Raw genomic sequence first — 15,623 nt, forward strand, 5'->3', positions numbered from 1 at the left:
GTAGCTTTTATATCGACATGATTATTCGCGGAACATCTGAATTTACTTCTACGAACGATCGATTGGCAACCTTAGTTTCTCAAAAGAAACTTGTTTATATTTATAGTAATCCTTATTCAATGTGTGGTTGAGATGTCGTGAGGTACAAGCGTGTTAGTGTAACGGTTGTGGGTTCGATTCTCACTCGGGGGATGAATTATTATTTTATTTATATTTTCATTTCTTTGCTCTGCTACCAAGGGAAAGCGTTGACTTCTGCCACTCAGCTCACAATGTCTCGATAATACGGAGGAAGGTGGCGAACAGAGTGTTTTAGCACTAGGTTCCCTTTATCTACCCTGCTATATGCGGGATACAGCGTGAATCTGAAAAAAAATGTAGTTTGCTTTGTATTTGCTTTGGATTTACGTATGCCTAGCTATTATTTCATTATAATTGAAAGAAAAGAAATATAATATTGTTAATTATTATTCATTAATACGAATAATTTATATTAACAAGCTATTCTACAGCGTTAATTTGCCTTAAAATTGTTATATGATGGTAAAAAGTTATCATTTAAATTTTTTCATCCGCCTTAATTACTTGTAAACTAAAGTAATTAATGGAATCAACTAGCCTGGCGTTATTTAAATTTTATACTACGAACTGAGTATGAATTAACCTAGTATCTAGATAATTAACGAATTTAAAACGGTAACCCGACAGAAAAACTAATACTTAAACTTGATTGTCGTTTTCTCTAAAAATGTATAATTTACTTTACAAATTCAAATATTATTATAGCTAATTTTTATTTTTATCCCATATCCATGTGTCTAGGTCGTTTAAAAAACCAGATGTTTATCTATAGCGATTATTTATCTGTGGACGATTTGGGAAGACATTAGGTTTGTTCTTATTAAATTTAAATAATAAAAAAATCGATTTTATAAATGGCAATTTTAATTAAAATGTTTATTTGCGTATTCTATCAACACTATAAATGGCAAAAGCATTTAAATATTCTATCATAAAACAGCTGTGTGTAAAGTAAATTCTTTTTCACGCTCTGGCTGTTTAATACTTATACCGCAGGGTCGTCTTCTTAGAAATATAAATGGAATATAGACCGACTTTGTACCCTTTAAGTAAAGAATTTTATACTTTAAATATAAAATGAAAAATTATTTTTACTTTCATGGTGTGTACACATTTTTTAAATAATGTTTAGTTTTCGTTTTCCCTAGTGAAAAATTATATAACAAGAAACCAAATTTAGGCCCATATTTATCAATTGCAGTCCATATCAATCTATCTTGAGATGCTGTTGTATTAAACTACTGAGTAAGAACGACATCTCAAGATCGGTCTTAAAGTGCCAGAGACAGGATAAACATCTCCACATATATCATTTATTCACAAAAAAAACACAATATCCAATTTTTTCTCGAAATTACCTGAAATAAACCTAAAAATGTTCACAGTTAACCTTCCTTTCATATGTGAAAGTATTTGTGTTAACTGATAATCGTATAAAACCACCATAAGCTGGCGCCGTCGACTGGCTATCGAAGAAACGATAAAATAATTAATTAAGATCAAATAAGATATAATCACGTTAGCGATAAACTTTTTTTTGTGTAGATTACAGAGAAATGGAAGTGTATAAATTGAAAACAGGGTTGCCAGGTTTTGGGGAAAAGTTAGATTTTTAAACTTTTTAAATAAAGTGGGATTCTTTCGTCAAAAGCGTTACATCAAAAAAATACAATTAACAGTAATAACAATTTCAATAATATAATTTACAAATTCAAAATAACACACTTTTTTTCTACGTATCACTAAATTTAGAAAACTAATTTAACTTTTAAAACTAATTTATAACTCGCGATCACCGCACTAGTATACGGTACAGGTAGACAGACCGATTGACATAAACAGTTTCATATCATCGCAATCGTAATTTTATATTGAAAGTGACTTAAGTATTTTTAAACGTAAGTTGTTGTCGCTGTTATTAGAAATGCTAATAATAAATTGAACAAAGGCGACCTTAGCCCTACAATGTGACTCAGATACACATATAGGCACTCTACGAGAGTCGTGCTCGTGCTGCATGAGCATGACGCGAGCGTTCCTGGTACTGCGGCCCGTTTGTTGCATTTCTTTTCAATTCAATATACTTCGCAACTAGAATATATTTTAATATTTAATTTTTACTGTGTTATAATTGCTGCTCTTTTAATACTTATTATATATTTATTTTTGTTGAAGTAATCCTTTCCAATTTTATTTGAATGAATGTTAAAACTAAAACTTTTTAGACAAAAATATAATAACAATTATTATTATATATACATTATTATTTATTTAACATATCAATTGCTATCTGAATATCGATACAAATCAAAAATACTAGGAAAGTCACGTAAACAGCATAACGACGATCCCTTCCATACAACTCTTGTTACTAAAAGATCAAAGAACGCATGACTTTATTACATACAACTAATATTTAAAAAAAAACAACTTCCAAAAAAAACAACAATTAAAATTGCTTACAACTGTAATCATAAAAAAATATTTAATTGATTAAGCAACTCTTATTTTTAAGGCTGCGTTCGGCGAAATGAGCTGAAGATCTTTTCCTGACTTGACATTATTTTTTAGTAGTAGTAGTAGGCAGAGGGAATCTAGTGTTAAAACAATCAGTTCTCCATTTTCCGCCGAATTCTAAAAACATTACACGTGGAGCTCGATATCAGGGCGAAGAAATGAAAATATTAAAAATACATTTCCTCAAGTGGAAATTGAACCCACAACCTGTCGCGATTACAGTCACGGATTCGTGCCCTCCCACGATTGAGTCTCCCCTTTTACTTGAGATATTTATAATTATTACATAAATATAATTATTAAATACATATACTATATGTATAAAAATAATGATAATATATTCTAGTAACAACATTACTATACGGCAGTTGATGCATATAAATCACGATTAGGATATATGCATATGTATGTTACTGTGATGAAATCACCTCGCCTCGTGACCGTCTAGTTTTGTTTTTTATTATTCTTATTGGAATGCAAAAGTTATTGTTGGTTATCTAATACTATTTTTTATAATTATTGCCCTGGTTCTTACATAAGTCAAGTAGCTAATTTAGGTCATTATTGTTTTTTTTTATATCTTTATTTTTCCCATTTTTACTATTAATAGTATGTGTTATAACACCACTTATATATTAATTAGACTTTTTTGTAATTACCAATAAGCACTTACTTATTTACTTTACTTGAGCTTCATTAAGCTCTGTCGCTCTACGCAATGTCTCGAATTCGAGTGAAAAGTGAAGAACGGAGTGTTTTAACACTAAGACATTACAAACTATGCGAAATAAAGCGTTAAGCTGAAAAAAAAAACAGCTCATTCGTGATACGAATTCCCACTGATTGCCTATATAAGGCAACTATAAACGTCTCTATGCTGGAATAGAGTTAAATGTAAATTTAATTATAACTCCATAGCCGTGTTATCGCTTGAGTCTAGAGAAATTAATCATAACTGAAACGTAAACACTCGCCATCGTCATAAGATTAATCGAATTGACACTGTGGTCAGCGTAATGTGATACGTACATTGTTTACTTTACTTCCCTTTTAGTCTGATGTAAGGCTAGCAAATAACAAGAGTATATACATTTTCAGTATAAAATAACTTGTATGGGTTTTGTGGTTGGGTTTTTGAATAGCAATTTAAAGTTTAAATTTATCGGAAAACTGAACAAATTATAATAAAAAAAAATTTCGTGTTTATTTAATTGAATTCTGGCAAACGTATTTTTATTTGAAAAAGACAGTATTAAGTTGCTTTACACTCTACTTTTACTACGATCTACATTAGATATTAAATAAAAATATTTATTTAAATTACGTAAAATAGATTCAAATCTAGCACTCAGAGATATGTCTGTCTAAATATTGAGCAAATCTGTGGACGTCTAAATACAAAAATAAAATCGTAATATACTTATATAAAAGTATTTCCCCACATCAAATACAATTGATAAAAAAATAATGTTTTATTAAGCTTACCACAAATACCTACACTTAACGTCATTTGGTGACTAATTAAAAGTCAGTTATGAAATTTCATAGAATTATTTTAATATATATAAAGGCACTCGCGACACTTAAGTCGTTCTTATCGATTCCTGGTGCCATTTGTCATAGCCGAAGTTCATTATTAATCATTTTTCCGAGTACTAAAATTAACACCTTTATTTTAGCCATTTTTAAAACAGAAAATAGCAACAAAAGTTATTCTTAGAAAGATACCGTCATTCGAGAGAGAATTTCAAGAAAACGTCTTAGTAACAATACAAAGAGACGGACAGTGTGGGCGTATCCTTTTATATGCGTGTAAAATGTGGCCTTTGTTGTGACGTTTTATATTTTTTTTCTTCTTATTGTACAGATTATACTGATGTGTTAATAGAACGCTTCTAAGCAAAAAAATAATTTATTCAGCCTTTACAATGTTTTATAAGCTATATCATAAAAAAAAGTTATGCAAGAATTGATAGTGACGTAAAAAGCTACTTACTACGATTCTTTATCATGGAACAGATAATTAAAAGAGATTATTTTAAATGTTCTCTACGTTGTAAGTAACCATTAAATATTTAAATATAGGCTTATCAATACGGCGAATTTTAATAATTGTGATATTTTTTAGATCTATTTGTAGTATGTTATATTTTATTTTTTAATTTTAAGAAGGTATCTACCACAACATACACATATATTTATTTCCATAACTTAATGAACGATCAACATATAATTTCGGATGAAAATGACTCTAAGCACTAGTCAATATAATAATCCAAAGTCTCAGTCTATAAGAAATACAATTCGACTAGCGTTTATAACGTTAATTTATTTTGCAAAATATTTTAAATGAAATAAACAATGTCGTCGTGTAGTATAGTATCTATACGTTAAATTTACATAAATAAATAGGTTTAGATGTATATTTAATGTGTGAAATAATAGTTTGATACGCCACGCCATTCAATAATATCTAAGAATGAGTATTACGTAGGTCAAAATTTCGACGACGACGCGACGCCGAATACCTGCTTTTTATAGATCATAAACGCTATTGGTATTTAGAAATAAAATATAATGTATTAAACACAAATATATCATGTTTATTTGTATTTTCCAACCGGTTCAACCACCTTGTCTTGTTTACGGCATGAACACAAGGTTCTTAGAAGTACTCATTATGGCATGAAACCATCGTGACTATGGACACAGACGGGCATACTCAAGTGCTTATTGAATCAACATCTATTGTGTTATGCCATAATATATATAATTTTGTAACTTTAATTAAATTAGTCACCGCCATACATGGTTCCATTTGTGTACTATAATTAATGCGTGGTTTCAGAATTGACGTATGACACGAAATTTGGCGGGAAATCGTTTTCTGACATGGTATTAATTATAAATTTTATATTTATAATGATATTTCTTAATTAATGGATAGTATTACCAATTTGAAGAGTTCTAGACAATTCTAGAAAATCCAGAAGCACCTTGCCCTATACGTTCAGTCAAATCATCGAGGCCCTGTAAGGAAATGTCTTTGAAACAATACTCGGTACACCAGTTCCGTCTCAAAGCGGACTTAGAAACCATTATCGGAATGAGTTCTGACTTCTGAGAATGTATACTCATCGCCAGTTCTTCAGTTAAATAAAGGTACCGAGAACAACGGTATGCTCTGAGAAATCGGTGCGGAGTGCGGACTTCTGTGAACTGTACTGACCTCCTAAATTTCAAAACCTGTGTCTTGTACCGAGAAAATGGAGAAATTTTGTTAACTAAATAAAGCAATTTGTCGTGTTTGACAACGGTAATTAACCAAAGGTACACATTTAAAGCCTTGTTAGTAGTTAGCATTGTAAAATATTCTCCATACGTGATTACTTTCACAGTAAAAAGCTTTTAGATTAGATAAGTATATTAAAGTAAGCCTTTAATTATTTCTACGTATACTGATTCTAACTATTTGAAATATAATAAAAATAATTGGTAATTATATAACTTTAGATTGTTGTTATATATACCTATAAAAAATCTTTATCATCCTATAAAATACTTTAAAACTTTCTTGTTAGTGATGTACCCGATAAGGCCGATAATATAATCAAACTTCTAAGATCGATTTAATACGTGTTATTTAAAATTAATCCATGATAGTAAAATTATCTTAATTATCCAGATAGCATTAAAAACACGCATGACCTCATCGTGGCTACATGCGAAATTCTATACGTAGAAATAATAAAACCAGTGGGCGCAATTACAAATAACATCTGCTTTTCATACTTACTTTCGAGGGGAATTTTTCAATGCAATACTTATACATACATTGTGATTGAGTTTTAGAATAAATCTATATAAAAGATTGGGCAGCTGGATCAAATGTGTGCAACTCTACAAGCGGCAGATGGCTCATGCTTGTGAAAGCTCCGCAGGTAGGGGTTTCTGAGAACGCCAAATATAATCGCTACGGGGAACTCGCTCTCTATGGCATGTTCGAATGCGAATTGAACACCTGCGTATTTGTTCAATCGTTACAATAAATCAAAAGAATCGAATTGGTATAATTAAACATGTTGTTTACAAACACTTTATTATTTGTGAATCAAAATAAATTTATGAAGTAGCCATCATTAATGAATTTCATATGTTGCTATTCAAAATAGTCTATTTTGTTATATAAAAGATAAATAGCATTATTTAAGTATACTTAATATTCAGTATCAATACATGAACATGTGTAGTGTGTACCTTATATTAGAAATCATAAAAGCCTTGGTTCAAGGAAATATTCGTGACTATAGACGGTGCACGCACAGTTACTGTGGAGTGAATCTACTCTGGTAACCGGGTCACGCGTTACTTAACGTATTTCGGTCGAAGCCGCTCTTTTTTGTCGGCCTCTACTGTCACTTTTGGTCATTTTGTTTTTATATCCTTTTTTCCCAAACTTTTCTGCGTACTTATATAAGACATTATCATAAAAATATATAGAATGACATTGTCTCATTGCAACATATATAAAAATTGATTTTCAAAATGTTCCTGCTTAATTTTATGAAAAACCTATAATTCATTGCAATTACCTTTTTTACATATAATAATTATTCATTATTAACCAGAATGAAAACAGTAGAATAGACATGAATGTAAGATTACGCAGAATCGTGCGCTACGTACAAATAATACAATACAATGAAGATAGCAAACGACTAGATAACTGGATAATTGTTGTTGGTTGGTGAATGAATTCTCGGAAGTAGTGAACGTTCGAGTTTCGTATCACTCGGGTGCCGCGCTCGACGGTCGCTCTCGTCAGATCCCCACTTTACATTCACGAGGGCGCTCGTGTAATTTATCATACCGTTGCAGTGCGTTGTTGCGTTAACACTTCTACTTATTTTAGAGCGAAAAATATTTTAAAATAAAATAAATTAATATTCGGAATAAATTATTCAGTGCGATTTTGTTGTCTATGGCAACGCGGACATCACTATTATTGAGGAATTTTTGGCAGTTGTGAACTGTGGAATGTTTGTGACGCTCTGTGAATTGTGAAGACTGATTTTAGTTTTTACTATTTTTGTATTTTCTACTAAATTAGAAATACAACAGTGCTCTAATAGTGTTTTCAACAACGTATAATTATATTACATTACTTCGTTATTAAAATAAAGTGCAAAAAAAAAAGGATAAGAAATTTTGTGTTGTGTAGAGTTTTAAGAAATTAACCAAATCGTGGCCTCTGGAGACGAGGCAAGTGGGACAAGTAATAGTCCACCGACAAGTGAACGCCAAATGTGCTTGGTCGAAAGACGAGAAACAAAGCTGAGTCCTTTAAACATGACGATAGCAACGAGGTTACCGACGCAAAGTAAGTTGTGACAGAATTACGCCAAACTTTATAATTATATTCAACAAATAGTTTCTACGAATTATGCGTATATGTCTTTCTTAGCAAATTATTGCAGAATTGTTATCACATTCAATATTGACTTCACTCTATTAATAACACGTTATCAACAGCTAAAGCTAAAAATATGTAACTAGTATGATTATTATAAACATTCTTTAAGCTGTAAATTGTGTAGTAGCCTCTATATATTAATTAACTAATAATCGTTAAAATTTATATGACTAAGTTGCATAGAATTTTAAATTTAAAAAATATACAATTTTATACTACTGGCCTTTTAAGCCATGCAGTATGTTATGGTTTTATTAACTTCTCCTACTCTATTGAAGGATAAACATTCTTTGCACAACTTTTATTATGCATATTACCAATTTAATTTCTAATTTATTACAAGCTGGTTTACTATTTTGCAGTTTAATGGATGTCTTTAACTGATATGTATACATCTGTCAGTATATAAGTAATAAATAAATAAATTCCTGTGAAGTATTATCAGCATTTCTTAGCTTCATTCTGTATGCTGCATACAGCAGGGTAGGCAAAGGGAACCTAGTGTTAAGACATACCTATGCCCACTTTCTGCCTGATCTTGGAGAGATTGAGCTGTAAAACTAAATACCATGCAAAGTCTTCTCACAAGAGCAAGAAAATGTAATCAATTTATTCCCCTGAGTGGACATCAAACAGACAGTCAGATGTTGTCTTGACATAATAATTACAACTAAAATTTCTATTACAGACGCATGCCTTGAAGTGGGGGTTCCACTCAACAGTTGGTCAGCGGGAGTTGCTTGCTGTCCAAACTGCAGGCATGAGCTCCGGGTGTCCCTGGCATGTCCCAAGAACCATCATGTTCCTGTGACACCACTCACACCTACTTTTACAGTTCAGCCAACATACTTGCCACAGATCCCTTTATATAATACACCTTCATCACAATTTATTACATCTCCTTTAAATGATGAGTTGAAACGGTTAGCTGAAACTCTTAGAGCATTAAGGTTATCTGGCTGGTACTATGGAAATTTAGATTGGCAGGTCAGTATTTTTGAATATAAACAATTGAAAATGTTTAAAAATTAAGTAGTTACTTTAAATTGCCAATAATTTAAAGAGGTCAACAAAAGTTAAATTAAACTCATTGTAATGGTATAAATTTTAAATTTTAAAGAGAATTTTAAATTCTAATTTCATGTAAAAATAATAAGTGCAATAAAGTCTGCTTGAAAGTACAACAATTGTGGATTCAATTCCTACTCGGCAAATTGAATTATTTGTATTTCTCAACTCTGCTGATAAAAAAATTAAATGCAATATTAAGTCTCTCACTACATAGCATGCAATGTCTCAAAAAATTGAGCATATTATGAAGTAATATAAGTTATTCTGTTTATCTGATGTACTAACTGACCTTTAACTTTTTTTAGGGTGCTCGGAATCTATTGAAAGATGCAAGTGTTGGTGCGTTTGTGATCAGAGATTCAGGAGATAGAAACTTCATATTTTCCCTCTCAGTACAAACGGAGAGGGGACCAACTTCTGTGAGATTGCATTATGAACAAGGCTGCTTTAGGTAAGCATTAATTGATATTTCATATAGTTGTTTCAGTTAGATTAAGATTTTTATTTTGAGGCTAAGAACAGATTTTTTAATTTACCTGCTCTGGTACAACAAATGATTGCTTTTAGTTCCACTACTTAACAGACAGTGTCTCAAATTTGGACAGAAATCAGAGAATGGAGTATCTAAGAATGTCATTATTCTCTGCCACCCATTTAATGTGACATAAAGAGTGAAGCTATTTTTTTTGTTAAAAAGTGAATAGTTAATGCTTATAGCACATATATTTATGTGCTAACTGTCTATCCTATTAACATTATATCTTTATTGAGGCTAGTTATGGCACAGAGGTAGACAGGTTGTGGGTCCATTGCTACTCAAAGAAATGAAATATTTCATATTTTATTGAGTGATGATAGTAGAATTTTTAAATTTTCAAAGTCACAATGACAAAAATACTTCCTGTTATCATATCTTTGCACTTATGTTTTTTTATGGTATGTATTGATAGTGTCCTTACTCATTATTTCTTTGTATTAATAAATTGCTATATATACCATAAAAATGTAATCTCTAAAATAATTTGTTTTGAGAAATCATTTATAGAACACATACATTGTAATTTTACAATTTATCACTTTTTTTTATTATTTCAACTTTTATTTTGCCAATTAGTTATTTAAAGCAAAATAAGCATTGACCTAAATTTATATGTTTAAACTTTCTCAACTTTTGAGTGATCAAGATTTAAAGGCAAGGCATATAACAAACTGTCATTATGTAGGTACAGTACGGTCAACGAGCCGTGGACGCCATGGAGTTAGGCACCCTGAACTGTCGCGCATTGTTCTTTCGAAAAAATATTCAAATGTAATCCTAAAATAAAATTTGCGCTTCATCTGCTACCCACAGCTAACTTCACGGCGGCCACGATTCGATAACCGCACAATACAACGTATTATAAAATATGTATGATGAACTTGAGTCCTATCTTATCGCCTTTAATAATGTAACGCTATCTTAGCGCCCCGCTGTTATTTTTGCTACTTGCGCGACCTCATATGGTTTATGCGCGTCCATTAATTAAATTGATTTCTTTATAATAAAAGGAAATAATACACAATGCGACTGTAATGGTTATGGGTTCGATTCCCCCTCCAAGAAATTAAATAATGGTTGAGTTCCGCCACTCAACATATAATGTCTTCAGAATATGGTGGTAAGTGGGGAGCGTAAAATGTCTTAACACTAGATTCCCAGGTTCCCTAAGTCTACACCGCTATATGCGGGATACAGCGTGAAAATTAAACAGAAGTTTCGTAGTTTTTTTAGTTACTTTTATATATTCTGGAAAAAATAAATTGGGACGTTTATTGTATAATCCCATTTTCAGCCATTTTTATTTCCTCATATATTCCTTGTTAAAAAATATTAACTTTTTTCTATATAAATGATGTTATAACCGCTGTAGGTATTCGGTATGTATTTTAGTAGGAAATCAATAAATTGATTTCCGCTAAATGCTTACACAATAAATGAATCACTGTATAACGAAATTGGAGGTAAATAAATACTTGTTGGTTTACCATTTATTATAACCGCTTACGAAATTAATGAAATAATACACAAACATCACGATGTATCCCGCATACAGCATAGGCGGAGAAAACCTAGTGTTAAGACACTCCTTTCCCAACTTTCCACCGAATTCTGAAGTATTGCGTGTTGAATGGCGAAACTCAACGCCGCACTTTGCCTCTACACCGGAGCGAAGAATTGAAAATATTAATTCTAAATAAATATTTCATTTTCTCGAGCATCGAACCCACAACCAGTCGTGTTTACACTTTGTGCCGTTATTATTTATATTGATTCGTGTATTTTCGTCTATTCAATGAGAAAGGAAAACGTGTCATAATATATTTGTACTTTCTGGGTTTATGTTAGTTGACCTCGCAGTAAGCGTCATCTTGTTTTACACTGACGTAACTATCTAAATGTGAACGTTGAAAATTTTAATGCGATATCACTCGTTTTGCTTTTCAATATTTAAATTTGAAATATAGAGGAAGATAGAGTTTATTTGTTATCTCAAAAATATACCAGTTTAATTTGTTAGATGTTTCAGTATACACTGTCTACGTATAGCAAAGGAATTAGGGGGAGATTTGGTGTTAACGATACTCCCCCAATTTCTGATGAATTTCCGAGGTATTTCGTGTTAAGTGGAGGAACTCAATGCTCCGCTTCGTCTTGTTACCAGAAAGAGGAAAAAGAAATATTAGTAAATTCGTTTCCCAGAGCAGGAATCGAATTTATAAATCTCGCGCTTACAGTCACTGCTACTGCGCCATAATGGTCTCTTTTTTTTAAATATAATAAGTTTTTTAGGTAAAGTAAAACATTTTTGTAGTAACCATTAAAAAACTAAACCTATGGATGATTTAGTCTAACCAAATATTTTCTTCTTTCCAGGTTAGATTGCGATAGACCACTTGCAAGGTACATGCCTCGGTTTCGCTGCGTAGTGGAGTTAGTACAACACTACACACGAGTAGGGCAAAGAGGGCCAGCCGGGACGGTCTGGGTGGACCGAGAGGGATGCCCTCATTCCCCTGTCCTCCTCAAATCACCCCTCAAGAAATCCCCCCCAACGCTCTTACACTCCGCTCGCCTAGCCATCCATAAGTCCATAGATTCGAATCCCCTTACCCCAAAACTCTGGACTGCCCCTAAACACAGGCTCCTGCCCCTACCGTCAACTTTAATAGACTATCTCGGGGAATACCCCTACTCGATCTAATATTACGAATCTGTACTTTAGTTATAGTCAAATCGCGTCTAACGATGCCTAGTGAAGATATTAGGTTACTAGAAAAATATATGAACATACTAAATTATATAATTTATGACTATAATATAATTATATTATAGTCTTGGTGTACAAATGTGTGTGCATATTATTATAGCACAGAATGCTAGATAAAAGAGGCGGGCTCCTTTTTATTATTAATAATAATTATTTTATTTTATTATTAGATAAATTGTAATATCTGTATTATTTTTAAGTATTTAATATTATGGGACTCAACTATTTGTATTTAGTGGAATCTTACTGTTTGTATATAAAGTTTTGAATTTTGATGCAAGACTGAATTTCTTAATCATTAACAAAACATCATCAACACTTTACAAAACCTTAGACATGGCTAGGTCTTTACTTGTAATTTTTTTGGTAGATTTTATTTTCTCTTGATGATATTTATATCATACTTATGATATTTATATCATACTTATATCAGTTTATTAAATGTTTTAAAACAATCGAAAAGAAACAACCGAAAAGATTTCTATAGAAATGATGCAAAAAACTAAAACGACAGATATTCTTAATGCCCATCTTGTCCATTATATTTTTAAGAAATCATCACACTATATAATCTAGAATATATCTTTTATTTATTTATTTCTCAACTAATAAAATAGGTTAAACGCTGAAACTTACACAATTTTTATTTTGTTCCTATCTTATGTAACCTTAAATGTTAGAATAAAAATAAGGGATATATTGAATCTAGAAGCTTCAGTTTCGAAAAAGTAATTTATTAAAAACATGTATATTTAAGCTATGTAATTATTTATTTGCTGATAAAAATATTTGTTTGTATGATTCATCACTTAGAAATAAGATGTGCCATCGGACTGTAAAAAATATGGATACCCGCAATTACATTTAAATACATGCATATCAAATTTATTTTCGAGAATATCACGAGGCCGCCGAGGGGCAGTGGGTTCGGTTGCCATTCGGGGGAACGAATTAGTTTAATTTCTTCGCTCTGGCAGCTAGACAAAGAGTGGCGTTAAGTTCCGTCGCTCGACACGCAATGTCTATCATGTTTCTCATATAAAGGAAATCATTTGTATTGAAAAGTTTGAATGACAAACTTTGAAAGTTTGAATATTACAATTTCACATATATTTGATATAGCATGTTATTTAATGTACACAAAATGTCTTGAGGCTGAGTATGTATATAGTTATTGTTGTGTTTTCTTATTTATTATTAATTATAATTAGAAAATATGGAAAATCTTAATATTTCAAGTTCTTATGCCATGTAATGGTAGTTTAGTATAGTATAGTGCATCTAGGGATTTGGCTAGTGATGTTCACTAATTTAGAATAAAATATGTACCTAAATAATCTCGATTATATTAATTGTAGGCTTCACAAATATTAGTTAAATTACTTGAAAAAAAATTGGTGTCTGAATATGTATTTCTTTTTTAACTTAACACATAAAATAAAATTTATTTTTATATAAAATCTGTAAGATAAGACACCAATTACGTAAGTGACATAATATAGATGTGTTTCTAGTTTAATGTATGAAAAGAACTGCAAATAATTTATATACAAAAAATATACATTCAGCCTATAATCTGTTGTTTTATTACCATTATCTTTTTAATCTGGTACTAACAAAGGTACGGAGCACAAGCGTGCGACTGTACATGCGAAACGTTGTAGGTTCGATGCCCACTCGAGGAAATCATTTCCTCGAGTAGACGTTTAATAAAAATCATTAAATATGAGGCAAAGCTAGACATAAATTTTTGATACTCAACACGTAATGCCTCCAGAATTCAGCGGAAACTCACAAACTATGTGCGGGATATAGCGTGAAGCTGGAAAAAACATTTTAATTTATCAGTTATAAAATTTAATGTTAGGATCTTATATCATTAATTAAAATATTTTGCTATACAAATACACAGTGCCATGTGCAAACAGACAGTGGTAAAATGTAACCAGAATAACTTTGACCGTACATAGCTTTTCTTGATGAATGGACTATCTAACACATTCATTTTTCAAACCAATTTAGTAAATACTTGAGATTAGCATGTGTAACGAAACATACCCTTCAATAGATAATTTATAGATATTAAATCATGAGCAGCAAAAAAAAGGATATATTTATATCAATTACAATGTTTCATATTGCAATTCCCAAGTATAACTTTAAAATATAATGAAAGTATATAGCGTTGTATTAATGAACACTTTGATATAATATTAATATATTGTTGTTGCTCTTTATTTATGGCGTTCCGAGCGTGCCAATTCAGCACTAATCACTTCGCCAGTGTCACGTTGAATGGAAAACACACAAAGGAGAATGTACGGTAAAACAGATAATATAACGCAATAGGAGAATGCACGTTAAAAAGAGATCCAGCTAATATACTGCCTTCACCTATAAGTAAAAAGAATAGATATTATATATATACAAATATAACAATATATACATAATAAAGGGTTAGTACTAAGTAATATTTTACAAAATTGTTAGCTTATACTTTAATATTATTATATTTAATATATTTACATAAAAACTTACACAAAGGAGAAAATACAAACATTAACAAACATTGAACATTAAGGGGGCGGGGAACTATAAAAGGAAGGACATCATACAAGGGACGAATTAACTTGGGACATGTGAAAAGGATGTGGGAAGGGGAACCTTCATCCAGGCCACACTCACACAGTGAGTGGTCCCTGACCCTGATCTTAGCTAGGTGCACAGGTGTACTTGCATGCCCAAGGCGCAGTCGACAAATAGTTGATATAATCCTCCGTTTAGCAAATTTTTGAGAAAAGAACCAAGGTCGCCTTGGGATATTGGGTTGGATAGTAGCATAAAATTTACCTTTCTGAGATTTTGATAATTCCCAGAACTCAGACCAAGACACATCCAAATGAGTTAATGCAAGTGACAACAGATCCTGGGCCGAAATAAAAAAGTTATCTAAATTTCCACACTGGATGGCTAATTTTGCGCAAGAGTCTGCAGATTCGTTCCCACTGATTCCAGAATGCCCTGGAATCCATGCCAAAGTAACATCCAATCCCTTTAGATAACATGAGATATTAATATATACTTAGGAGACTTCTGTGCTACAAATGTCAACTGTCAAATATAGTACTGCAATATGTCAAAGTCACTGTCAATATCAAAATGCCCGCTCTTTT

The 15,623-nt window shown here is 31.5% G+C and overlaps 1 protein-coding gene and 1 long non-coding RNA gene across 3 annotated transcripts in view; one reads left to right on the forward strand and one right to left on the reverse strand.

The window, feature by feature from the left end:
• Positions 1 to 14,025, forward strand: part of LOC146531285 (suppressor of cytokine signaling 2-like) — a 36,476-nt gene extending 22,451 nt beyond the window's left edge. Inside the window, exons 1-4 of one of the 2 annotated variants that reach the window (XM_085198225.1) lie at positions 7,368 to 7,978; positions 8,760 to 9,058; positions 9,448 to 9,593; positions 12,057 to 14,025. In XM_085198225.1, coding sequence (XP_085054351.1) covers positions 7,903 to 7,978; positions 8,760 to 9,058; positions 9,448 to 9,593; positions 12,057 to 12,384 — 849 coding nt within the window. In that variant the 5' untranslated portion in view covers positions 7,368 to 7,902 and the 3' untranslated portion in view covers positions 12,385 to 14,025. Of the gene's footprint in view, positions 1 to 7,367; positions 7,979 to 8,759; positions 9,059 to 9,447; positions 9,594 to 12,056 lie in introns of those variants that run through there. The other variant, XM_085198226.1, reaches the window with a different exon arrangement.
• Positions 14,026 to 14,669: 644 nt separating this feature from the next.
• On the reverse strand, positions 14,670 to 15,512 carry LOC146531286 (uncharacterized). The gene is made up of 2 exons (XR_014878792.1): positions 14,989 to 15,512; positions 14,670 to 14,844 (listed from the first exon to the last, which is right to left on the reverse strand). It is a non-coding gene; the product is annotated as an uncharacterized LOC146531286 (long non-coding RNA).
• Positions 15,513 to 15,623: the final 111 nt, after the last annotated feature.

The sequence above is a fragment of the Heliconius melpomene genome, chromosome 15, assembly GCF_056956725.1.
Source record: "Heliconius melpomene rosina isolate 202511_hmr_F chromosome 15, ASM5695672v1, whole genome shotgun sequence".
Lineage (NCBI taxonomy): Eukaryota > Metazoa > Arthropoda > Insecta > Lepidoptera > Nymphalidae > Heliconius > Heliconius melpomene.